Source organism: Xiphophorus maculatus, chromosome 9, assembly GCF_002775205.1.
Source record: "Xiphophorus maculatus strain JP 163 A chromosome 9, X_maculatus-5.0-male, whole genome shotgun sequence".
In the NCBI taxonomy this organism is placed as follows: Eukaryota; Metazoa; Chordata; class Actinopteri; order Cyprinodontiformes; family Poeciliidae; genus Xiphophorus; species Xiphophorus maculatus.
Window position 1 is genome coordinate 1,985,876 of NC_036451.1, and position 27,474 is coordinate 2,013,349.

The window sequence follows — 27,474 nt, forward strand, 5'->3', positions numbered from 1 at the left end:
AAATATTTTTTAAAAAGCCTACTCAAGTACTGAGTAACTGATCAAATTATTAATATTAATAATTAATATTATTAATATATAAATGACATAATCAGACAGACCAAAGTATACAGTTAAGTGAAAATTTTGGCATTTTAAGGACCAAAATGACAATAGTTCATATAAGTTGCAAAAAATAACAAAATCACTTTTTCCAAATCAGTTTCTTTCAATAAAAAAACTTATGAAACTTTAACCAAAACTGCAGGTGTGTGTCTGTGTCTGGTGGATTTATTTGCTTAAAACATGGTTGTTTTTCTTTCAATGGGTAGAAAATCCAGAAATTTACTCAAGTAAGAGAAATGATACTTCATAATAAAATTATTCAAATAAAAGTAAAAACTACAGTGTAGTAAAAATACTCCTAAAAGTAAATGTTTTCCAGGGAATTACTCAAGTAAATGTAATTAAGTAAATTTGTACATCAAGCTTTAGTGTTTACCTTTAAGCTTCCTCCCATGTGAAACATTTCTTATTATTTTGTTGAGTTTGCACCAAAAACAAATCACCAATCCTGGCAGTTTTTTATGGGTTGTTGTTGCTGGTTACGAGCAACAAACTGCCAACATAAAAGATGAAGATTAGCTGAGAAGTCTACTGGAAGTTGCATCAAGAGATGCTCAATACGTGTGACCTGTAACAATGTCCTCTCAGGACAATGCAAGGAAATATCAGGGTGTTCACATCGCTTGTCCTCATTCAATGAGCTTAGAATTGTGCGTTTACAGGGCAGCTTAAGTTTCCTCCAGGGTTTCATGTTGACTTCCTTTTTTTTATCTCTAGTGCTTCATAAGGAAGAAAGTGGCGATAGTCCTTTTATTATTTTATCATAAAAGATTTATTGTTGTTTCATAGTTGTGTTTAAAATCTTTCAAAAGTAAATAAATACAATTAAGAGCCCCAGCTTGGGTTTTTTCTAAGAATGTATATATTTAGATGACATCCAAATTCCTAAGATTACGTTCCTTTTCTTCAGTTTCAGTAGAACTTGTCTCCTTTTCTTAAGCTGCCCCTCCTTAGTCATTATCTCCAGGGATCAGGTCATTCACTATGTTCTTGTGCATTGTTAGAAAAATGACAAAAAAAGATGTTTAAACCCATAAACATGCCTTTGGAGTCCATTACTTACTGTAAACTGGTAGTGGAAGGAAAATGGAAACTTAAAAATAAAAGGGGCTTCATGTATGAATGAGGACTTTCTGTGACCAAATCAATGCAATTGAGCTGCATTTAGTTACTCTTTAAGTCAAAATATAACTTATGTTTTATAAAATATAAAAATGTTATATTTCTTATAACTTAGAATAAGTAGTTATTTTAATTTGACAATAAAAGATGAGGAGAGTATTTTTGCATACTGTGAAATAATTATTTGATTTAAATTACAGTAATAAGCTGACAGATCAACATTAGTGAGCTATCAGAACTTAAACAATGCTTAGACAACTTGTGTACTGCTGCTAATCAACTTGATGAAATTCAAATTTTAAGGTTAATTGAGAAAAAGTAAATCAATTTTCTAGTAAATTGTAAATTGGCTCTGAAGATTTAGAATGGACAACAAGCTAAAAAGAAAAGGAGAAAATAAATAAATAATAAGGATTTTCTTACACTTACTTGGTAGAATTTCTACCGGGCCAATCAGCAAAGGAGGAGAAGTTGTGGACGTTGTCGTCCATGCTTTGTCCCGTTAGAACTGTAGCGAGCCCGTAGTTTTAGCAACAGCAGCGGAGGAAGTGGACGAAGCCGTTCAAGTCCGTGTTGGCCAGCGCTTCCAAATATCCGCCATTTTGTTCGGCTGGGCCCTTCTCTCTTCACAGTGGAGTTGCTGTTTACAACGCAGGCAACTTCCGGTAAGCTTCACACCATCGAAATGACGGATAGCCAAAACGTTAGCGATGGGGTAAAATTTTTGCCCATTCAAAGCCATTTTCTTCGGTTAAACTATAACATTTGATCAAATGCGCATGCGTCTTCGATGACGTTCTGAAAGAAAAGCGCCATCTAGTGGTTGTCATGACAACTACAGTTGACTCAAGGTGTTTTGGTGCTTTCAAAAATGCGGATAATCCGAAAACACCGATAGTTTCAAGAGGAGTACATTTCCGCCAAAAAAACCAAATTTTTAGATAAATCAGAAATTTTCTAACGAAAACTTGGACTTTTCAAAAGTTGAAAATTTTTTATTTTGGATTTCTGCGATTAATCTTAACATTTCTAATATTTTATTCTAGCACATTTTCAACTTCTGAAACTCAGAAATGTAGAAGTTTTTTCTAGAAACTTTCTGAGATTAATCTTAACATTTTTGAGTTTTTCCAGAAACATTTGACTTTTCACATTTAGAAACTGGGGGCTTTCTGCCCCCAGTTGTAGAAAAATTTCAACTTTGAAAAAGTTTTTCTAGAAAATTACTGAGATTATTCTAAAAATTTCCATATTTTTTCAAGCAATTTTTTTTCAACTTTTGGAGTGCAAGGTGAACAAAAGATTTGCTTTTCTTATTTTCTAAAAAAAAAATAGAAAATTCTTTTTTTTCTAGAAAAACAAGAAAAATAAGAAATGAAAGTGTCTCATTTTTTTCTAGCAACTTTTTGATTTTTCAAGTGTTTTCTAGATTAAAATAGTGACAGGGTATTTATGAACAAATTAAAATGTAACACTATCAAAAAACAAATAGAGAAAAAAAAGTTGTAAAACAATAAATGGATGGAACATTTAGAAAAGATTGGGATCCATTATAAACATCCCCTATCACAGGTTGTGCAAGCTGGTACATAAGTGTTAGCTAAACTTATCCAACTAGCATCCATCCCTCCCACTGCAGCTGTGACTGCCTCAGTCTGCAGGTTGGACCGCCTCTCCTCATCAGGTAAACATGATTGGTTCTCACCCGTCTTAAATCAAAGCTCAAAAGAATCCTGCACATCTTTTGTGTTTAGCTCCCTTATACATTAAAGAGATTTTAATCCCAGTCTCAGTGTGAAAGATGGGATTGCTGGGAGCAATAGGATTTTCTTTAGCTTTGGTTTCTCTCACACAGGTAAATCTATATTTAATCTGAATGTATTGTAATTTATTGCTGAAATTTAAATCATATCACATAATTATTTTGCTGTTTACAGATACATCATTGTAGTGCAGGAGGTAAGAAAATTAAAAAATTTAGACTCAAAATTTCAAGCCCAAAAATGGAATTTAGAAAGATAAATATGTACAGGTAAAACTGTTGTTTTTCATTATATATGTTGTGGTTTATTAACTTTACTGCTTCATACTTCTTAATTTTCAGCGTGTAAAATTTTATCAGTAAAGTCAACAACTGCCTCTTCCATTTCCGTAAAATGGGAGAGTTATCCAGGAGCAACAAGCTATATGTTGGACACCAGAAAGAAAAACTCGACGGATACGGCGCCGATTGTCCTTGTATCAGGGGCGCAGGTGACTGAGAGGAACATCCTGGGTCTCAGTCCTGGAACTGAGTACAATGTGACTCTTAAAGTGATTAATTTTTTAAGTGTGAGCTGTGTGACGTCAGCGTTGGTACTCTCAGGTAAATCCAACAGGGAATATTTTCATTTTTTCTTGATATCTCACATATTAAACAGATACATGAAATACTAGGCTTTTAGATGAGAAAGTTTTAATATTCTCTTTTAAATTAAACAATTCGGTGCATATAAAGCTATTCTTTTCGCTATTTTTTACTCGCAGTACCTGATGCATCACACATTTTAGAAGGCTGGCCACAGTCAAGTACCTCCATTACTGTAAAATGGACAGCAGTACCATCTGCGCAGTACTACATCCTGCAGGTGTCCTCCCAGGTTACAGGGAATATGCTAAACTTCACCTACACCAACACCACAGCCACGGTGACAAACCTGCGGCCCACCACCAACTACGACTGCTACGTTTATACGGGAAACCAGGCAGGCTTGGGAAACAGAAGCAACGTCAGGACCATCACAACGTGTGAGTTTGAAAAGATCTGACGAGAAACTTAATCTGTTTTACTGAAGACAAGTTGTTAGCTATTGAATTATGAGATCTTTATTTGCATCCAAATTAGAAACAGGAAGATAAGAGGCAACAAAACCCTGATCATCATGGAGCTTATGTCCGTTTATATCCATTTATATTTGGTTTCTTTTTAAATTTAGTTTGGATTCAACGCTGGTGTGGTGCTTAAAGAGTTTTCTGCTTTGAGTACTTTTAATGTTTTGGTTGGAAAAACCCCTCCTACCTAACATTTAGATGGTGTTATCAAAAGTAGAACAGGATTAAAATAATCTTAAACTGAATAATCATAAGTAAGGATGCCCAGAGTAAAATTTCTTGTCTTTAATTCTGATCATAGTTATTTGTGATTAGGCATTTTGTGATACCAAGTCCTACGTACAACATCTAATTCCTTAAATCTGTACCGTATTTGGATATGCTTCAAATATCAATAGTTTTAAATAAGTGAATAATGTATCATAATCTAATAATAAATGAGAATTTATGCGATCTGTTATGTCTTTTAGTGGTGCAGCCTCCTGTTGGAGTTGAAACAACACAAACCAATGTTGAAACAGTGAGAGTTACGTGGACACCGGTGGTAAACGTCCTGATGTACCAGGTCACCATTCGGAACCTTGATGAACCCAACATGAAGCCTTCTGTGTACAATGTCACAAACACCAACCTGGACATCAACGGCATCCGCCCATGCTCCAACTATCTGATATCCGTGTCCTCGTTCAGCAAGTTCCTGGTGCTGAGTGAGCCCACAAACCACAACTACAGCACCAACAGTGAGTTTCCAGGGCCAAAGCTGTATCAGTAACTTCTGGATAAAGATCTAGGTCAGCTATTCTCTCTCAGGCCAGCCTTTCAGACATGCAGAAGATGATCCTCAGGGTAAAAAGGATTCAGGTTCTCCAGCATCTTATCTTGTTATTGAGAGTGTCATATAAAAAATTCCCTGAAAGAAATTAATCCAAAGACGAATTTTTTTTTTAATCTTATAAAAGAGGGTCAAATTTGAGCCAATGATTATCTAATCAGTAATTCTGGCTTGTTTCTGAACTTTTCAGACTGCAAAAATACAAGATATTGCCAAGTATTTTTGTCTAGTTTCTATTGCAAATATCTTAGTTCACTGAAAATAAGACAAAACTATCTTACAAGGAACATTTAAACACAATATAAGAGCCATTTTAAGTCAATAATTCCCTAATACTGATGAAAATGTTCAGCTGGCAGAATATTTCACTAATGAAACTCTAAAAAATGTCTTGTCATAAAGTGGAACTAGGACTTTTTCATCAATATTAACCAAGGAATTATTTACTTATAAAAGCTCCAATATCTTACTGAAGCCGTGCTTGGAAATTGGACCTTATTTCTAGTGTACTAAGATATTTATATGCACTAGAAACTAAACAGAAATTCATAGTAAGGTTTTTTGTTTTTGCAGCTCAAAAATGCCTTTTTTCCAGCAGCCTGATGACCAAAAGCCTCTCAAATGTACAGAAAATAGCGATTAATTTACAGTTACAAGGAAGAAAAACATGTAATCATCTCATACATACCATAGTAATAATTTGTTGTCAGGTGTAATGGTGGGAAGCTTTAAGATTGTAAAAGTATTTTTAGTGTAGTTTCTATTGCAAATATCTTAATACAATTGAAATAAGACAAATTTAACTTACAGGTAGTTTTTCTAAAACAAGGAGCTTGTTTTAGGTCAGTAATTCCTTAATATTGATAAAAAAGTTCTGGTTCCATCGACAGACTATTTTACTTGTTATAAGTGAAATAATCTGCCAGTGGAACTAGTCCTTTTATAAAATTAATGTTAAGGAATTATTTATCGGAAAGAAGCTCCTACTTCTAGCTGAAAAGTTACTTGTAGTTTTTTTTAATCTTATTTCAAGGGTACTGAGATATTTGCAGTAGAAACTAGACCAATAATATTTGGTCAAATTTTACACTTTCGTAGTATAGGAGGTTTTCTCATGTGAGAAATACCCAAAATAAATCAAATTTCTTATATGCAACCTTTCACAGAGTTGGCACCAGTGTCATCTGTATCGGTGGATTACTCCTGCACCACAAACTCCGCCGTAGCTTCTTGGTCGTCTGTCTTTGGAGCCAACTCCTACATCGCCACGGCAGTGGACGGAAACGGATCAGAGATTCAGTGCACGAGCCAGAGCACCAGCTGCACCATCGGCGGACTGACATGTGGCCAACAGTACAAGATGCAAGTCATACCCGTGTCAAACAACTGCAAGAACTGGGTCAACGCCACTTCAGCTTCGTTTCAGACCGGTGAGCCACAAAACAGCAAAGAAAAACACATAAAGTATATCTCAGTCTCATACTGAGACCCACAAACATGCATTTGTTTTATATAAACACCTTATTCTACTGGTGTTCGTCTAGCATAACATGCCCCCAACACACTACACTGCAAAAACACCAAATGAATAACCTCAAATATTTTTGGTCTAGTTTCTAGTACAAATATATCGGTACACTTAAATTAACATGAACATTTCAGCAAGATATAAAAGCTTGTTTTAAATCAACATTTCATTAATATTGATGAAAAAGTACCACTTCTACTGGGAGATTATTTTACTTACAATATGTAAGGAATGTCTTAAATGAAATAATCTGCCAGTTTTAGAATTATTGACTCATTTACTTAAAACAAGCTCCTACATCTTACTCAAAAGTTGCGTGTAAAGTTAGTTTTGTCTTATTTCAAGTGTACTAACATATTTTCTCTAAAAGCTAGACTAAAATGCTTAAGATTTTGTGTTTTTGCAGTGTAAGCAGTCCAACTGTACTCCAAAGTTGGAAGAAAATCACATTTTCTCCCCTAAAGTTTGAATTCTAACATGGAAAGTCTGTTGGTGTTTACCTCAAAATCCAATATGGCTGCCATGTGAATTAGAGGTAGTACAAACGGATCATTCTTGATTGATTATTTTACTTATAGTAGTATTTTTTTTGTTCACCAACCACAAATTTCACAAACTTGGAACAAAATGTAAAATTATTCTGTGGTTCATGTTCTGACTTATGAGGGAAAAGGTAACTCAGAAAAATAATGGGCAGCTGATCTGGAAACCAACAGCATTAGCATTAGCCAGGAACCTCGTTTGCAGTTCATCAGACAATGTTAGAAAATTTGTGAAGAAACATTGGCTTTTTTTTTACAGTTTTTTCCTATTTTGATTTCATTATTCATTAATTGTTACATCTGTTTGGCATCAATGCAGCCTCATATGGACTGATTTTAGCCAGTAATGGCTCCGTCTTCTGTCTTGAGGACCAAGCTAGCATAGCAAGCGCCTCGAGCTAGCATAGCCAATATGAACATGGCAAATAACATTTATTTTAATCTATATTTTAGAATAATGATTGGAAAAATAGATCAGATTGTATGATTTAAATATATACATAATTTAAAAATATATTGCATAATTTTTTCCCCTCCAACTTTCTGAGGCCCCCTTAACGCCCTCTAGTGGCCCTTACTTTGAAAAACACTGTGCTATAAGAAGAAACTGTTACATTAGGCCCAAAAATAAAAAATTACAAAAATTGTAGTTACCATAAAATAGAAATTTTTTGCTCTGCACTTTGTGTTCTTGCCATTGACAGGAAGTGAAATATTATTTATATATTTCTGAATTAGTTTTCTTTCATTTTCTCTCTCTTTTTGTTTTGTTATTTTGTTTTTTTTTTACCATTGACTTGTACATGGAAAGATTAAAGTGACCAAAATAAACAAGTAAAATGTTGACTAATTGATAGATAAAAAAGAAAAAATGGCAATAAATCACAACATCATTGCTCAGGCTGATTTTTTTCTCTAGATTTTCTAACCTAAAAACAGATGAAATCTCTGAATTTTTACGTTTTCCTACAGAAATCCTGAGTGCCAGAAAAAAAAATAACTCCGGTATACACATAAAGAAACTGAATAAGATATCCAATAATCATTGTGATTTAAATGTCTGGTAACCTGCCTGCTTGTGTACAGCAAAGTGTAATGCCATCTGACATCTGACCCCCATCTACTCCATTTCTTGTTAAATATGTGGTTCTGAACTGACAAGGCAGCAGAGAACTGTAACCTCATCCATAAGAATTAATTGGGTAATAATGTAGCAATAAAAAGATGTAACCTAACCGCTAAGTGCCGGTGAAATGAATGGGGATGTTCTATCAAATTCTTCGATGGTGATATTTTTACTGCTCCACCCAGGTGTCTCTTTTTGTTAAATGCTTTCATCTCATATGTCGCTCCATTCTTTTGAACATTCTGACTCAGACTGGCTGTCCTGCCTCACCCACGCAGGTCACGCATGACGCCCATTATCTCTTCAGTCGGCTTGATAAACAATAGAAAAAATTAAGACTTCACTGTAAAACATTTAGTTGTGTCTGCTAACTTCTATTCTTCTTGAATGTGTGAGTTTGTGAGAGGTAGCTGTGTTAACCTTTTATTAATTTACACGAGGGTTTTTAAGTTAGTGCTTACTATTTCCCAGAAGGCTTAGTGGCATGTTTTTGTATCCTGTGTTGCAACGTGAGTGAGTGTATTAGTAAGGTAAATATTGATCTAACGCAATGGTTAGTTTGCACTTTTAGACGACGACATTCATCACGTTTAAACTATTTTTTAGCAGAATTTATTGTGTTGCTTAGTAGAAAGTATTATTAGGAAAAATACAAAATCTTACCAAGTAGTTTTGGTCTAGTTTCTAATATCTTAGTACACTTGAATTAAGACAAGCAACTTTGCAGCAAGATAATTTGACTCATAACCAGATATTTTTTTCATGTTGTAAGTGAAATAATATGCCAATGTAGTTAGTACTTTTTCATCAATATTAAGGAATTATTTATTTAAAACAAGCTCCTCTATGTTGCGTAAAAGATGCTTGTAAGTTAGTTTTGTTTTATTTCAAGTGTCCTAAGATATTTGCACTGGAAACTACACAAAAATACTTGGTAAGATTTTGTGTTTTTGCAGTGAAGTTTAATTAAATAACCAAAAGAAATGAAGTTTTTTTTCATGTTTTTCAATGTAATGTGACTTTAATTTTTAAGTTAAATGTCTTTCAAATGTTTTACAGTACTGCATCACTAAATCTGGTGATTGTAACACCCTGTAGTAATCATAAACTTTAATAAAAAAATTATTAAAATATTTTTCTCCCAAATATAAGATGCAAAATTTGAAAAGTTAAATCCTTTAAAATGAGTCTCATTACTTTAGGGAATACTTGTTTACAGGTTTCATCTTTCAAATCCGTCCAGGTTCATGTCCATGTTTGAATTATCTTCTTAAAAAATGGGTCTTCCATTCAGCTTCACTCAATATCACATTGTTTTGTGTTCTTTCTCTTCATAATAGGCTTGTGCTTTTATAAAACCTGAATGCAGGGGAACGCAGCTATCTGTATCAGGGCGTTTTAACCTAAAAAGAGATGAGACATTTCCCTTTGATTGTGACATTTAATCATAATTACCGGTATTTTTTTTACTTCTTCTGTTATACATTAACCACCTATTCTTCTTTTGGTAACTTTATGTGAGTATATATATATTAAAGTATATAACATGATGTGGTTATGAGGTTTAAATTACAAATTTGATATCTCTTTCTGTCTAGTATCCTGCCCTCCTGGCAACCCGATGTTGTTGCGAGAATGTAGCAGCAACGTCATTATCTTCTCATGGAATCACACAAGCGGCATAGATTTCTACATGGCCCGGGCAGAAGACTCAAAGGTAAAATAAAATAGATTTTATTTTATTTGGTGTCTGATTTGGGGTTTATTCTTAAAAAAAAAAAAAAAAAAAAAGTTTGGTCCTGTGGGAACCGCAGTGTGGTGGCGAACTTGGTGGCAAATTTTGCTAGCTAACTTTGTTAGCCAGAAGCTAACGGCCGGTGGAACTTCTTCTTCTTCTTCTTCTTCTTCCGTCTTCCTTCTTCTTCTTGATTTTTGTTGGCGGTTAGCAAGAGTCGTTAAGTGTGCGCCAGTGTAACTTCCGCTTGCAGTCGAATATTTATGACTTTTATACGGAAGAGGATTAGGGCCACCGAAAAAAGAAGAAAGTCAGAATTCTGAGATTAGAGTCAAAATTCTGAGATTAAAGTCAGAATTCTGAGATTAAAGTCAAAATTCTGAGATTAAAGTCAGAATTCTGAGATTAAAGTCAAAATTCTGAGATTAAAGCCGGAATTCTGAGATTAAAGTCAGAATTCTGAGATTAAATTCAGAATTCTGAGATTAGAGTCAGAAAGTCGGAATTCTTTTTTTTTCCTTTTCGGTGGCTCTAATCCTCTTCCGTACTTTTAAATTAATCAGTCTTTTTAAATAGCTAAGTGTGCTCGCTCAGTGACAGCTACTGGAGAAAAAGGCATCAGATTTACTTATTACAAATTAAACAGGTACAAATCACTTAAATATTGTGAATATTTTTTGCCATCGATTTCAGAAAGTGAAGTATTTTCAATCTTATATCTAATAATCTAATAGCTGACATAATAACCAAAAATTCAGTGTCTCAAAAAAATCTGAATTTTGTGAAAAAGTGAAATATTGGAATCTCATGGTGTCACACCTCATCAAACAAGTCAAAGCTACATTTTTGAAGATTTTCCTGTACATTTAACTAATTGAGTCAATATTATAATTTTTTTTGTGGGCCACTGAAAAAAAAAATAAAGAATTGAGTCATTTTTTCTCAGAATTCTGAAAAAAGTAAATTTTTTTAGGAAAAAAAAGTCAGTTCTGAGATTAAAGTCAGAATTTTAGAAAAAGAAATACTTTTTTTTCGTGGCACTAGTCTTCTGTATGAAGTTGAGTACAATGAATTTCAATCAAAATACAGAAACCTGGCTGTTTCCAACTGCATATATCTAATTTACTTGCATATTTTATGAATGAGCTAAAGAAGGTTTAGCTTTAAATGCCTTACATAAATAAATAGCAATTTTTCTTGTAATTGAAATTCATAAATGCTACAAATTGGGTTTAGTTGCACTAAATCATGACTGTATTCATGTGCATAGTGGGAGTCATTTAAGAAACATTTAAAATGCTTCTTTAGAAAATATAAAAACTCTTTTGTTGTAGTTAATTGACAGTAACAGCAGAGGGAGTCTCTGGTTGTAGTCTAGAGTTGCTCAAACACAAAGATGTTTACTTATTAATATACCAATAAAAAGTTTTCCATGTAAAAATAATTTTTTTTCTTTAGTGGAGCATGAATACACCTTGTTCCCATTTCTTCTGTGTCCAGGGAGAGGTCTTGAACTGCCTGACCGAAGACAACTCATGCTACTTCACACAGACGACATGTGGTCGACGGTATCAGTTCACCGTACTCTCCATCACAAAGGGCTGCAGGAGTGGCGTTAGCTCGACTGTTGACGTTCAAACAGGTAAAAAACACTGACATTTACAAAAATGTGAACAGAAACACACAGTTGTGTGTTTTTATCTTCCGTTCTGAACGCTTTCATGGGTGGGATTTTGCATGTGTGACATCACACTGCAACGCATCTACACTCCAGTTAACGATTGACCAGTTACTAAATTGGTGGACTATTATGTCAACAATCAATTAATCACGATTAATCCGATCCCATTTTAAATTTGAAGAAATAACCTATAATGTATTGTTTTTTCTCCAGCGCCATGCATTCCCGAGAATTTGCAGACTTACCCCAGCTGCAGCAGTAATAGTAGTGTTCTGGTCAGCAAGTGGGACCACGCTGAGGGCGCCTTGCGGTACAACGTTGAGGCTCAGGGAAACATCCGAAACAGCAGCTACAACTGCAGCTCACAGTCCAACAGCTGCGCCATGGAGGGCGTCCTCTGTGGAGATCAGCTGACCATGACCATCACGGCGTACGACAACGAATGCGCCAGTGCTACAAGTTTGGGTTCTCCTGCTGAGACAGGTGAGGGGGAAACTTGTTTTACACACCAATTTTTATGGGATAAGTGTAAAAATAACAGAGACTGGATGTAATTTGTTGCCTCTCGTTCAGTCCCATGCATCCCCCAGAATGTGTTGGCTACCAAGGAATGCGGGTCCAACTCCATCAGGGTGTCGTGGAAGATGAACAGTGGAACGGCTTTCTACACTGCTATTGCAAAGTCCAGTGACAATGTGATTGGCAGCTGCAACTCCATTTCTCCATCCTGCACCATCACCGGCTTGAAGTGCAGCAGCAACTACACTGTCTACGTCATTGCCTCAAACTTTATCTGCAACAGCTCAGAGAGCGAGATGGTCACCTTACAGACAGGTACTGTAACAGAGGAGCTGAGCAACAGTACGCCGGTGCACAGTTTCTAAAAATAAAAGAGTGCTTTGGTATTAATCGTCAACACTTTGACAACCAGAAAACAAGGTCCAAGGGTGTCACACTTCTACAGAAGAGGATTAAGTCTACTGGAAAAAAATAATCTACCGTTTTTTCTCTGAATTCTGACTCCAATCTCAGGATTCTGATTGGAAGCTAAGAATTCAGAATTCCTTAAAGTCCAAATTTTGAGTTTAAAGTCTGAATTTTGAGAAAAAAATTAGAATTTTGAGAAAAGTCTGAATTTTGAGTTTCAAGACAGAATTCTGAGGAAAAATATCTAAGTTGTTCTTTTTCCAGTGGCCCTAAACCTCTTTTGTATTTTTTGTGAGGCAAATGTTTATTAGTGTTGAGTCTTGATACACCTGTGCACAGTTTTTGCTCTGTCAGTTAGTGGAGTTGTGTGTCAGTCGGTTGCTACGGCAACAGGCCTGTGTGTCGCCTAAAGCCGGCACAGAGAGAGGGGAAAAAGGGGAATCAGGAGTGGTTTTGAGTTGTTCTTCTCCCTTTATTATTTATTTATTCTGTGCTGTTTTCCCATTTGCTGTGGCCTGAAAAGGCTTTCTGCTTGAATGTTTGAAAAGTAAGGTTTTGAATCTGATGTCTGTTCCAGCCGCCTGCGCTCCAGACAACGTCGCCACCGCCCTGGACTGCGCCTCCAGCGCAGCTCTGATTTCCTGGCGGTGGAGCTCGCCCATAAACTCCTTCACTGCCACCGTCACTGATGAGGTTTATGAATTGCTCAGCTGCAGCTCCAACACAACCAGCTGTAAAGTTCCCAACCTGAGATGCGGCCGCCTCTACAAAGTCTCTGTGTTTCACAACGACGCTACCAGCTGCTCCAGCATCCCGTCTCAGCCCATCTACATGGAGTCTGGTAGGAGCAACATCAGCTACGGAACAACATCAGCTACAAACATGAGGCTGTGACAATGTAAAACGAACAACATTTGAAAAGTGGAGACTTATGTTACAGAACAAATACATCATGATCTCTTTTGTATGGAAGAAGATTCTGACTTTAATCTCAGAATTCTGACTTTATTTTCAAAATTCTGATGTTTTTCTCAAAATTTTAAGTTTAATTTCTGAATTCTGACTTTGATCTAAAAAATCTGGTTTTATTTCTCAGTATTCTGACTGATCTCAGAATTCTGACTTTAATTTCAAAATTTCAAAATTCTGAAGTTCTTCTCAGAATTCTGACTTTAATCTCAGAATTCTCTAGTTTTCTTTGAATTTTAGCTTAAATCTCAGAATTCTGACTTTAATCTATAAAGATTAAAGTCCTGGTTCCACTGACAGATTATTTCTCTTATAAAATGGGATTAATGTCTTATTATAAGGGAAATTATTTGCAAATGGAAGGAGTCCTTAAGGAGTTATTGACTCAAACAAGCTCCTATATGTTGGTGAATAGTTACTTGCTAGTTACCTTTGTCTTATTTCAAGTGAACTAAGATATTTGCAATAGAAACTAGACCAAAAATACTTGATAACATTTTGAGTTTTTTCAATGCAGTGTTATTTTAATCACTCAGGATCCACACTTAAACTCATTTCACGTTGCTCTTCTCATTTCTGTGCAGTTCCTTGCGGTCCGTCTAACGTCCAGGTAAACTTGAACTGTACCTCCGGTGCCATGAACATCAGCTGGGACGCGCAGAGAAAAGCACAGGGCTACATCGCCGTAATCTCAGGCGCAAACAAGACGACGACCCAGTACAACACCACACAACCCGGGCTGCTGATTGGCTCACAGGACTGTGGGCAGCAGTACACAGTGAAGGTGATGTCCTTCAACCAGAGCTGTGTCAGCTTTTCTTCACAAACATACTTCAAAGAAGGTGAGTGAAACATTAATTTGGTGCCATATGTGTAAATGAATGCCTCAATATTCCTCATGGTGGGCCAGATTGGGGTTAAATCGAGGTTTTATTCCCACAGCGCCGTGCGTGCCCACTAACGTGTTGGCAAACAGAAGCTGTGGGCAGAAGTTTGTGGATGTGGCGTGGCAGTCGAGCCGCGGAGCCCAGAACTACACCGTGACGGCGGTGGACGGGCAAGGCAGCCGTTTGACATGTGTCTCCACGGAAACGTCGTGCCGGCTGGACGGTGTAAAGTGCAGCAATATTTACAATGTCAGCGTGGTCGCCATGGACGACTTGTGCAGCAGCATGAGGAGCACACCAGTGAAACTAACCATAGGTGTGTATTTGTAGAGATCAGATTATATAGATTTACCTTTTTCTAAGTGTCCACGGTGCGGCCCGTGGGCTATTTGTGGGCCTTAGACTTGTTTTGTGCGGCCCCCAACTGAAATTCAAGAATGATTGATTATTTCTTTCAAGAATGATTATTTTTAATCAGGGTAAAACTATGACTGGCATGATATTCTTACAATGGAAAATGTAAAGTAGAACTCTAATTTTTTTATAACAAAGTTTTTATAAGACAAACAACGTTTATCCAGAAACTTTTACTAAAAAGTCAGCTTTGCTGGACAAGAATTAGCTTTTACTTAGTTTATTTAATTCGGCTAAATATAGGGAGTGTTTTGAGACAAAGTGACCCAAATCCTCTTTTTGCAACTGAGAGTAAATTTGCTCATTCGAGCCCAAGAGAATGTGAAAACTAGATGCCTTTCTTAACACAGCAAACATTCAAAATCATTTTAACATTTTAGATCTAAAATTAGTAACATCCATTAACTTCAAAAAAAGGAAAAAAAAAATTAGACTACTTTATTTTTTGGATGACTTTTTATCATTTTATTGTCCTGTGAGTAATTTTGAACTGACAGTTTTGGCCCACCTGACAAAAAGTTTGGACACAATCTCTCACTGTGAGATTAAGAAAGTTGGTGGCATAGACTAACACACAAATTCTTTGGTTGCCTAGCAACAACCTCCTGAGTAACTTGTGCAGCAGCAGATTCAAGTTTTGCCAGTGTGCCTCATAACTGCTTAAAAATAAACAGCGGCATGGAGAGAAAACTGTGGATAAAATAGGAAAGGTCATGCTACCAGTTTGGCTGTATTTCAGATATTTAAAACAAACAAAAAACAAATCAATAATTCTCAATATCAACTGATATGAAACAGTAATAAAGTTTTTCAGCCATATCAGAATGTGGTAAGACTTGAAAAACTCCATTCACTGGTGCTTTCTGTACAAGTTGGTGAAGATTGAGAAAAATGTGGCTACATTTTTTATCTGTTAAAAGTCTGGCAGCGGACACAGAGTACAGCAGCTCCATTGGTTCCTAAAACCAGCATAATAACTGGTGATTTTAAATATCCTTAGAATATCCCAAACAATTAGAATAATAATTCAGTGAAGATTGTGCAAAGATTTCAGTGTATAGCTGCAACTGTGGCAAAGCTTCTACAAGCATCGACTTAATGACTGAATAAAATGCACACCACACTTTTCAGATTTATATTTGCTGCAAACTAATTAACATTAATTGCTGTAACTTTTTCCCCTGCAGAGCCTTGCCCTCCTTCTCAGCTCACTGCCTCCATTAACTGCTCTGATAACTCTGCCAAGTTAAGCTGGGGCAGCAGCCCCAACGCTGCGTCCTACACTGGAAAGGCGAGCAGCTCGGACGGACACACGGTGACCTGTGACCCTGGCCTGACACTAGGATGCCAGCTGAAGGGCCTGCAATGTGGCAAACAGTACAGCTTCACCGTGTCGGCGTCAGACGGTGACTGTCGAACCGTAGACAGCCAACCAGTCAATCTCACAACTGGTGAGAAACACAATTTTTTCATTTCCACTTATTAGTTTTAACTTTTTAATTTCCTAATAAATTTTTCTTGGTGTCTCCTATTTACTTTACCTAGAAGTTAACCTGTTGAAAAAAGCAATTAAAATTAGCAGGATAGTTTCTATTCCGATAAATTTTTTTTGAAGGGCAATTATGTTTACAGAAACGTAATAATTAATTTTTTTGTTGTTTTGCTTATTTATTTTTGGATATTTAATATCTCTTCCAGTTCCAGTGTTAAATGTTCATTAGAATTTAAAGTTTATTAATCTTTGGTCATGTGTTCTTGCATTATTACGACTAATTTACTTTAAAATTGTCTCAGAAAAACAATATTATCATTTATCATAATAACTTCTGGCACAATTTATCGTCCACCAACATTTGTTATTGTGACAGGCCAATTCATAATATTGAACAGTATACTGATTGACGAGTAGAGGTTACCACTAACTACACAAAGAAAAACTATTATTCCTTTGTTCTTCAGCCCCATGTGCTGTTCAGGGCGTAATCACCCAGCTGAACTGCAGCACCAACGATCTGAGCATCAGCTGGACGCCTGGATCCCTCCCGGTCAACTACAGCACCAGCGCCGTGTCTGCTAGCGGCTCCGTGCTCCGCTGCTTCACTGCCGACTACAGATGCACTTTAGCCGGCTTGCAGTGCGGTCACCGCTACACCGTGAGTGTGAAGCCCATCAGCAGCACATGTGAAGGCCTGAGCAGCGTCCAGCAGATTGTGAATGCAGGTACGTTCACCAATCAGAACTATTCTCACATAATACAAAGTTACTTCAACTCTGAACTCGAAGTGATCCGCGCCATCTTGGTAGGCAAGGGCAAAGCATAGCGGACCCTAGGCTAACGAGACCAACAAAAAGAAAATATGTGGACACTCTTGGCAAAATGTTAAAAAAAGATACATGAACAAAATGGCTGCTGTCAGGATCGACCCATATGAGACGGAGAAGGAAAATATGTCAGACGATGTGGACAAACCGCCTCCGATCTCATACTACGAAACAGTTAACTAGCTAGTGAAGAGGAAGAGTGAGGACAACATGGAGGAGCTTCACAGCCTGAAGTCCATGGACTCATAAAATCAATGTGTAAGCAAACTCTTTGTGTGAAAAACAAGGTTCTGGTGACTGGCAAAGTAAATACATCTAGTAACAAACATGTAGGCTACATGTCCACCTTAGCCAGCAGATAAAAGCTACATTAGTTAAGCTAACTTTGCTAGCTCAGCAGTAAGTACTACAGTAAATATCACTGATGTTTTTCTTAGTATTACACAGAGGTGGGTAGAGTACTCTAGTAGTTGTAATGTACTTATTTTGTTTATAGGAAGTTAGATAGGAATGAGGCAAGAGCCACATCTGAACTTGTGGATTGTCTATTGTTGTCATAGCAACTCCATAGCAACTGGCTCCCAAGATGGCTGTCAGTTACAAAGTTCGCAGAAGTGTGACATCACAAGAACTATGTATACCTAGTCTCCCATAGTTCACATGTTGGTCTCGAAGCCATGGATCTGCAATGCGTTGTGCTCTGCTTGCCTATCAAGATGGCGCGGATCTCTTCTGGTTCAGACTTGTAGATAGATAGATAGATAGATAAATCTTTATTGTCATTGTCACAAGAACAGCAAAATTTAAAAGGTGCCATCAGTCAGTGCATATGCTTAAAAACAAAAAATAACTGTCTCACAATTCACACACAACTGTAAGAATTAACAAATAACTGGTAAAAAAAAACAAAAAAACTAATAAATAAGAACAGCCACATTCTCACATACATCATTCATTATGATTAATGGTTGTTTTTGGTTGCATTTAGTTTTGTTATTGCTATCGGGTAGAAACTGTCTCTGAGACGGTTGGTTCTTGTTCTGGAACATGTATAATCTCACTCACGTTTCTGGTTGATGTCTTCTTCTTTTTAGTCCCGTGTGTCCCAGTGAACGTCCAAGGCAACGTGGAGTGCTCCACCAACACCCTGCAGGCGTCCTGGGCTGCAGCTGCTGGAGCTACAAACTACGTCTCCACCCTGACCGGACCGGGAGGCGTCTCCACTTCCTGTCTGACCACCAACCAGATCTGCTCTTTCCCCAGTCTGCGATGCGCTCAGACTTATAATTTCAGCGTGGTGGCCATCAACGACAGGTGCAACAGCACAAAGAGCAGCACTGTCTCCGCAAAAACTGGTAAAAGATTACATTTAGTACCGGGCAGTTACTATTATATGTAACATTTTACTGTACTTTATAATATTTTCCATGATTATTTATGATAATTTCTCCCTGCTCCATCAGTCATCATTTATTTTCTTCCACACCAACTACAAGAACTGTAGCTCAATTGCATACAGTTTTATTTTCTTCCCAAATGTTTTTAAATCCGCAGTATTACCATTGTATTATGTATGGAAGACCATTTCTGCCATTCTGATGACGAAAAATAGACTTCTCTCATAATGAGATTATTATTTCATACTTATCCTATAGCTTAGTCATAATTATAAGAGACTTATTTCCATGTTTATTTTATTTTTTCCATCATCATAGTGGCAGACGTGGGCTTCCATCCATACAAATGAAGTATATTTAATTTTAACTGACAAACCCATATATAACATAAATAACTTATGAATTTATAAACTTTACTAAATGGTGATTACGCTGATTTATTTTAGTGTCAGGCTTTAAAATGTTTTTTTTTTTTAAAGACAACATAGTTACTTTGTTAACCTCTTTTCCTTTTTTTAATGGTTTTAATGCAATGCAGTTGAGTTGGAGAACAATTCATGCCACTTGAATTGAAAAAAAGATGATTATTCAGGTGGAAACATGGTTTTAATTTTATTCACCATATCTTTGTGAACTTGCATGCATCTCCAGCTCCATGTGACCCTGCAAACGTCACCGCGTCTCTGAACTGCCTCTCTGAAGTGGCGACGGTGACGTGGAGCGCCAGCGCCGGAGCGAACTTTTACACGGCCGTCGCTCAGGCCGGCGGACTTGTGGACTCCTGCAACTCGACCGGAACATCGTGTGAGCTGAGCAAGCTGCAGTGTGGAGAGAATTACACCATCACCGTGCTGGCCGGGGACGCCAAGTGCAACAGCTCCATTCTGGCCAAAACCAACATAGTAACGGGTGAGAACACTGTAAAAACACAAAGTCTTACCAAGTCATTTTGTCCAGTTTCTAGTATAAATATCTTAGCACACCTAAAATAAGACAAAACTAACTTACAAGTAGCTTTTCAGCAAGCTACATTAGCTTGTTTCAAATATATATCCTTAATGTTCATGAAAAAGTTCTTGCTCCATTATAAAAATAAATTTTTGCCGTGTTATAAGTGAAATAATCTGCCAGTGAAACTAGAACTTTTTCAACAATGTTAAAGAATTATTTGTTTAAAATAAGCTCTTAATCTTACTGAAAAGTTACTTATAAATCAGTTTTGTCTTATTTCAAGTCTACTAAGATATTTACACTAGAAACTAGACCAAAATTATTTAATAATATTTAAAGTTTTCTTTTTTCACTGAATATTGTAAATTTAAGTTCTTGGAATTTTCCCAAACAATTTTAACCAAACTTTAAATTAATTAATGTGAAATATATCTAATGTTTATTGTATTGTAATGTAAATTAAATGACTCACTCTTCCAAAAATGTACATAATGTGCATGGTTATATACTATATGTTGTTGTTACAATAAATTTGTTTATTAAAATATATATATTGTTTATTTACCAAATAAATAAAACCATCAATATTACTGGAATCTAAATAAGGGACAGAAAAAAATGATGAAATGTAGAAATAATTGATTAAAATTTCAATATTTATTTATAAATTTATTTAACTACCTAATTCGCAGTGGCTGTGCTCCAGTGCATTAAAAATAATTAAAAATGAGACAGAAACTCATCAGATTCACCCAAACATTTGATTGAATCACTTCGACTCGATCAGTTTTAGCACCTAGCTTAGATTTCAAACATGAAATTTCATATACATCAAGTTATACATAAATTGTCTTTTTTTTTGTAAATTTAAGAAAGTTAAAGAAAAAGGGTAAAATTGAATGTCAAAGGGAGAGAAAGTGTCTCCGACTCAGACTAACCAACTAAAACACACATTTATAAACTTTCTAGCATTTAATTTAAACATTTACGTCGTTAAGACGTCGCTCTAAATAACACGACTCATATTCTGTGTTTTTTTTCCTTTTTCCATGTAGCTCCCTGCACTCCAGTGATCAAGAATTACTCTTCTTACTGCGTCACTAACAACACTTTGGTTTCCTGGGTTGAGGATAAGGACGCCGTCAGCGTAGCGGTCAATGCTACGTCCGACCGGGGTCACTCGCTGTCCTGCAGCTCTTCCACCAACACCAGCTGCATTCTGGGTAACCTGCTGTGTGGACACACCTACACGGTCCAGGCTGTCGCTACCGGAGTCCAGTGCACCAGCAAACCCAGCTCTGCTTTCCAGATTTTCACAGGTTTGAGCAACATAAATAATACATTAACTTATACGGAGCTGAATTAAGGTCAAATGAGTCACAATGTGCACAAGATTTGTATCTATCAATCCAGTTTATTTGTGTAGCACACTTCTGCAAAAAGGCAGATAAAATGGGATTTATGTCATTTTTTTCTCAAAATTGACTTTTACGTCACATAATTATGACAGGCCTCTGAGAAATTAAACTGGCAGAATTTTGACTTTTTCTACCAGAATTCTAATAATTTTCACAGATTTTTGACTTTTTTCTAAGAATTTAAATTTTTTTCCCCAGAATTTTGACTTTTTATCAGCATTTTGAATATTCTCAGAATTTTAAATTTTTATCTCAAAATTTTGACATTTTTCATAAAATTCTGACTTTAATATTTGAGATCAGAAGTAAGAATTGAGAGAAAAAAGGTGTAAATTCTGATAAAAGTCAGAATTCTTCACTTTTTCCTAATCGTCCTCCGTAGGTTAAGGCTCAGAAACTCAAGCTTTTCTTCTGCATCATCTAAGAAAGTCTCAAAAGCTGGAAGCACAGGCCAGCTGACCGTGTTAACCGGTCCGTCTGCAGCTGGTGATTCATAAACGTGCTTTTGCAGATGTGTATTTGTAGAGTACTACTACACAAACAGTTTGAAATGTGTTAATATGAGAAACTTTACTCTTATGTCAATGTCGAGGTACACATTCACATTTCTTACAAATCTTGTTGTCTGCTTTTTGAATCTTTTTGAGACTAAGTTGTCGCCATAGTTTCCATTAAGTTGGAGCTGTTTTCTCTCCATCAGCGCCTTGCACCCCGGCCAACGTGGAGTACCAGTACTACTGCGGATCTGGGATTGCTCTGGTGAGCTGGGACGAGGTCCTGGGCCAGGACAGCTACTATGTTCGCGCCCACACAGGCGGCCATTCCGTCTCCTGCAGCGCCAGCCAGAACACCGACTGCTCTCTGCCGCCGCTGCGATGCAGCCGCAACTACCAAGTAGACGTCATCGCAATGGCTAGCAACTGCAACAGCAGCATTCCTGGAGTCACTCACATACAGACCGGTAAGACACGTAGGACTGTAGCTAGCGATTACTGTAGTGCTGTAACTTAGTAATTAAGGTTTTTCAAAATCAATATTTTTTAAAATAAAACCCCGTTTTGTGCCGCTTCCTGTCAGCTCCTTGCGCTCCCACCAACCTCAACGCGTCCCTGTTGTGTAAGAACAACACGGCGGAGGTGAGATGGCAGCCTAGCGACGGAGCGGTACTGTACAGCGTGACGGCGACTGGACGAGACGGCGACCTGAAGCTCTGCACCACAAACACCTCCACTTGCTTATTACCCAACATGCATTGCTCTCAAACCTACATGATCATCGTCAGCCCCTCCTCAAACCAGTGCAAAGGCCAAGACACGCAGCCATACACCTATCAAGCAGGTGAGACATAAATGATAAATGTCAAAATGTAACTTCACAGCGCCCTCTAGAGGAGGTGGGGGAATTTTGTTTTCTTCTGGAAAAACACAAAATCTTACCAAGTATTTTGTATTTTTGACAACATTCTAGTGCAAATATTTTTTGCACTTTGCAACGGGACAAGACTAACTTGCAAGTAACTTTCAGCAAGAAATAAAAACAATTTTAAAGTAAATAATTATTGAATATTGATTATAAAAACTAATAGCTCCACTTTCAGTTTTGTTATAAGTGAATATTTATCACTTATAGCACTGGAAAAATGTCTTGTTATAAGTAAAATAATCTGCTAGTGGAACTAGTATTTTATCAATATTAAGGAATTATTGATCTGAAACCGGTTTCTGTATCTTGCTAAAAAAGTTACTCCTAACTTAGTTTTGTCTTATTTCAAGTGTACTAAGATATTTGCACTAGAGAATAGATCAAAATACTTGGTGAGAGTTTGTGTTTTTGCAGTGTAGTAACATGTGAAACACATTCTTTAAAATAAAAATACACTACAAAAACACCAAATCTTACAAAGTAATTTTGTTTCAGTTCTAGTGTAAATATCTTATTACACTCAAAGTAAGCCAAAACTAACTTACAAGTACCTTTTCAGGAAGAAATGGAAGCATGTTTTAAGTAAATATTTTATTAATATTGATGAAAAATTACTAGTTGTAAGTGAAATAATCTGCCAGTGGAACTAGTAGTTTTTCTATTAATGAATGAATAAATTTTATTTGTTTAACAAGGCAGTTCAAAGTGCTTCATGTCATAAAAACAGAAATTTAGAAACCAGGAACAAACATCACATTTTGTCGAGTTCCATCATCAAAATCAACACACATGAAATATGTTGATAAATGTTTAATTTTTTATGGCTCAACAGCAACCCTGAACAGGTGGGTTTTTAGCCTTGATTTAAAGGAACTCGGTGTTTCAGCTGTTTTGCAGTTTTCTGGAAGTTTGTTCCAGATTTGTTCTCTAAACGAGCTCCTGCAACTCTCTGAAAAGTTACTTGTAAGTTAGTTTAGTCTTATTTGAAGGGTAATAAGATATTTGCAGTAGAAAATAGACAAACTACGTCGTCAAATTTTGTGTTTTTGCGGCGTAGTGAAGTAATATTTCATAAAAACTCTCCCTCAGGCTCCTGTCCTCCTACAAACATCCAAGCATCTTTGCAGTGCGCTGGTAACGTGGGTCGTGTGACCTGGGATGCTGCGCTGCGAGCCGAGACGTATGACGTTACGACCGTGCCCTCCGTCCTGGACAAACACGTCCACAGCTGCTCCACCGACGGAACCAACTGTTCGCTCACGGATCTGAAATGCGGTGAGACGGTCGCCATCACCGTGGCAACCATAGAGAGAGGCTGCCGGAGCGAACCCAGTGATCCGCTCATGTTCAAAACAGGTCAGACACACAAACTGTGGTCATTGTTTAGCAATAAGTCAACCTTTTTGGTTCCTTTCACATAAAATAAAAAAAACTTTTCACATTGGACAATCTCTGTTCACCGAATTAAACAGCACTACATAGTTTTTTTGGGGGGTTTTTAATAAATGATTTCAGAAAAAATATTTATCTCGAAAAATACTCAAACCTGTTAGAAGGAAAAATGCAAAAAATAAAAATAGTGCAGAATTATAGTGACTAGTTAAACAAGGAAAAGGGTGAGGAAAATATGTTTATTTATAAACATAAAGGACATTTGAAAATAGTCATAGAGAAACACAATGTTGCAGCAGGAGAATATAATTAACAAAAAAATATTATGCTAAAAAATCAAATGAATACAAAATGTGCAAAAAATTTGAAAAAAATAATTGTGAATAAAATTGTATCAAATAAGTGCAAAATTTAAGTAATGAAAGAAGAAAAGGAAACTACTGAAATGGTAAGATTGTAAATAAATTGGAAAATTAAGTAATAGTGATAATATTAAACTTATACTGTAGAAAATTATAATATTAATTTATATTACACTGCATTATCACTTAAGTTGGGAAAGTTCTAATTGTTTTTATTTTTCATTTTTTGGATGCAATATTTGACACATTAATTACTTTATGAAATATTTATTATAATATTAATGCCAATTTTGGCATACTCTGCCCTCCATATACTTTTTGCCCATAACAATAAATAAATGCTTTAAATTACATGTTTATAAGTGCAAATTAGTTATGTATTTGTAAATAGCAATAGAAATAATTGATTATTTTCTTTCTAAATAGAAATTAGATTATGTTCTGCATTTTTTTTTATGAATTATGTGGTTCAAAATTAACTATTACTTTATGTGAGTTTTTACTACACAAACAAATAGAATAAAATATATATTTTTCGTCTTGTTTACAGTGATCTGCCCGCCCACCGCTGTGGCTGCTGTGACAACTTGCAGCAACAACAACATCACCGTTAGCTGGGACCTGAGTCCGGAAACCGGAGCTCAGTACTTCATTCTCTCCCAGAAGGACGGCGGGTCGGTCGCCAACTACTCATCGTCTCAGCCGTTCCGCGTGATCAGCGGGCTGCGCTGCGGCGAGATGTACATGTTCAAGGTCGCCGCGGTGAACTCTGAGTGCAGCAGTGTCTTCAGCAAGCAAATCGAAGCTGAAACAGGTACATATCTGGACGCTTAGTCAAATACTTTTTGATTAAATAAAATATTTTTATGATGGAATAGACACTCCACACACTGAAAACTTTCTTAAAGCTGCAGTGTGTAACTTTTATGAAAAAATATTTCTTAAAAAATTGATCTCTTTTCTCAACCAGTCAGAGCCAGGAGGCGGGTCTTAGCGCTGTCAATCACACTCCATGTGATTGACAGGGTAAGGGAAAATACACTGTTTAAATATACACTGCAAAATTAGAAAATTTTTCCAAGTATTTTTAATCTAGTTTCTAGTTGGAATGTCTTAAGTACACTTGAAATAAGACGTAAAAGGAACTTTTCTTCAAGATATAGGAGCTTATTTTAAGTAAATAATACTTTAATATTGATTAAAAAATTGTAGTTTCACTGGCAGATTATCTCACTTATAACAAGACATTTTTCTCATATTGTAAGTGAAATAATCTGCCACTGTAACCAGAACGTTTCCATCAATATTAAGCACTTGTTGACTTAAAACAAGCTTGTATATCTTGCTAAAAAGTTACTTATAAGTTAGTTTAGTCTTATTTCAAGTGCACTAAGATGTTTGGAATAGAAACTAGACCAGAAATACTTGGTATTGAAAATACTTGTATTTTCTTTGCAATGTAATTGGAAATAATATTTAAAAATAACTGGAATTTTTTATTCTTTTCTGAGTATATATTTTTCTTGTGCTGGATTTCCAATCAAATTTCATGATCTATAGTTGTCAAATAAAAGTTTTATCCCCTTTTCAGTGCAGTTTTTTTTATTCTTCTTGTTTTCAGCTCCTTGCCCTCCCAGCAACCTGACTGTAAAAACTGAATGCGGCACCAATCTGGCGACTTTGAGCTGGGCTCCCAGCAGATACGCCGTTTCCTACACCGCCACCTTCACCGGTACGCACGGTCACGTGGTTTCCTGCTCTACCAACACAACCAGCTGCTCCGTAAAGGTGGACTGTGGACGCCAGTACTCCGCCGTCGTGGTCGCCTCCACTGTAACCTGCAACAGCAGCCGATCAACTGCTTTGACCTTTGTCTCAGGTAAATGAAAACCTGTGTTTGTTTGTGTTTTTTAATCTACTCTGACAGATTTACGATTAATTGTAGATTAATGGTTTATTAGATTAAGATTAGTTATTATCGATTATCTAACAACATCCGATTAGTCTTTTAGTGTTGTAGTTTGGCCTCCGTCCAGTAGAGGCCGCCGCTGGTCCGCCCCGCTGGTCCGTTTATACAGACATACAAGATGGCGGCGCTATGTAGGAACGGCACGAAAGAGAACCCGGTTTAGCATGAAAATGCACTTTATCCGGTTCTGTTTGGAAATTGTAAAAAAAGAGGTAATTTAACGCTAGTTTTGGACAAAAAGTTTTGGCTCTTTCCTCTTTTCTCTCCCGAGTCCTTGGAGAGTGGCGGCGCGCTGCTAAAACGAAACAACAACAAAGCGTGTTGACGTCACAGATCACAGAGTTTAATCTCATACAAAGCAATCAACAACAAAGCTGCAGAGGAACAGAGATATGCATTTTTCTCATCAAAATAAAGACACACAAGGGGAAGACAGACAGACACAAAACAAAGACAAACAAAAAGCAAAGACGTCTTTGGAGAGAGAGCCAATGCAAAAAGCAAAAAAGTGGCAACTCTCTGGATTTTCTCTCCTAACACGAAATCATATAGTAAAGAGGTGTTTCTCTATTTAATTTATGCATTCTAGGCGTTCCCCTTGTTGACCAACTGGAAGCTCCCAGAGAAACTTGGAACTCCCCTCAATCTACGCAAAGATCAAAAGGGCCATCTGCCTTCTACCGAAACAAAAGAGCGGATAGCTGGCTCTGACCCCCCGTGGCTCCCACGGTCATTCTGAGTACAGAACGATCCTGAGATAAGACCTCACAGATACCTGAGAAATCTAAAATCTCTGTCTCCCAAGGAAAATGCAAATTTTATGGCTTCGCCTGTGGCATTGGCCTCACAGTGGGGTCCCATTGAGAGATCTCCCTTAATCAGCATTTGGTTCCTGTGTCTCTGAATGCTTACCCATCTGGTTTAATTTTAAATGCTTAACACAACCCTGTTCAAAATAAGAGTGTTCCATATACCTTTTAAGATTAACTGTATTAAGCATTAAAAATAATCATATTTCCTTAACAAAATATAAACAATCGACAAACTGTTGAACAAAATTAGGCGACTCTGATTTTAATAGTTCTCATTTCTTAATAGTTCTCATTTCTTAATAGTTCTCATTTCTCAACCAAAAATAACTAATGTTCGAAGGCGATAAAGTCTGACAGTAATTTGAATGAACATCTCTGTTCATTGGGGATTTATTGTTTCACATATTTTAATTATTTCATCTTTTATGTCTTGATTCAGCAGCCTAATATATTCCTGTTTTGTTGTATTTTACAAATATGTCTAAGTTTAATAATGCGAATTTATTGAGCCCACTCAGTGTGGTAGTTTGGCGGTCGTCCAGCAGAGGGCGCCATTGCTCACCCTTAAGCGGATCCGTTGATACAGGAATTAAAGATGGCGGCGAGATATAAGGACTTAAGGAGAAACTTTATTCGGTTCGGCCTTAAAATATAAACGCTTGTGAAACTGCTGAAGTTTTACCTTAATTC

The 27,474-nt window shown here is 36.6% G+C and overlaps 1 protein-coding gene across 1 annotated transcript in view; it reads left to right on the plus strand.

The window, feature by feature from the left end:
* Positions 1-2,989: 2,989 nt before the first annotated feature.
* Positions 2,990-27,474, plus strand: part of LOC102229421 — a 61,789-nt gene continuing 37,304 nt past the window's right edge. The window contains exons 1-23 of the mRNA XM_023339874.1: positions 2,990-3,082; positions 3,165-3,186; positions 3,332-3,592; positions 3,754-4,014; positions 4,569-4,838; positions 6,097-6,360; positions 9,725-9,843; positions 11,362-11,503; positions 11,756-12,025; positions 12,116-12,376; positions 13,047-13,310; positions 14,023-14,280; positions 14,381-14,641; positions 15,927-16,190; positions 16,699-16,959; positions 18,156-18,416; positions 19,110-19,367; positions 20,465-20,728; positions 21,528-21,788; positions 21,905-22,165; positions 23,339-23,605; positions 24,554-24,817; positions 25,625-25,882. Coding sequence (XP_023195642.1) covers positions 3,029-3,082; positions 3,165-3,186; positions 3,332-3,592; positions 3,754-4,014; positions 4,569-4,838; positions 6,097-6,360; positions 9,725-9,843; positions 11,362-11,503; positions 11,756-12,025; positions 12,116-12,376; positions 13,047-13,310; positions 14,023-14,280; positions 14,381-14,641; positions 15,927-16,190; positions 16,699-16,959; positions 18,156-18,416; positions 19,110-19,367; positions 20,465-20,728; positions 21,528-21,788; positions 21,905-22,165; positions 23,339-23,605; positions 24,554-24,817; positions 25,625-25,882 — 5,326 coding nt within the window. The 5' untranslated portion in view covers positions 2,990-3,028. The remainder of the gene's footprint in view (positions 3,083-3,164; positions 3,187-3,331; positions 3,593-3,753; positions 4,015-4,568; positions 4,839-6,096; positions 6,361-9,724; positions 9,844-11,361; positions 11,504-11,755; positions 12,026-12,115; positions 12,377-13,046; positions 13,311-14,022; positions 14,281-14,380; positions 14,642-15,926; positions 16,191-16,698; positions 16,960-18,155; positions 18,417-19,109; positions 19,368-20,464; positions 20,729-21,527; positions 21,789-21,904; positions 22,166-23,338; positions 23,606-24,553; positions 24,818-25,624; positions 25,883-27,474) is intronic.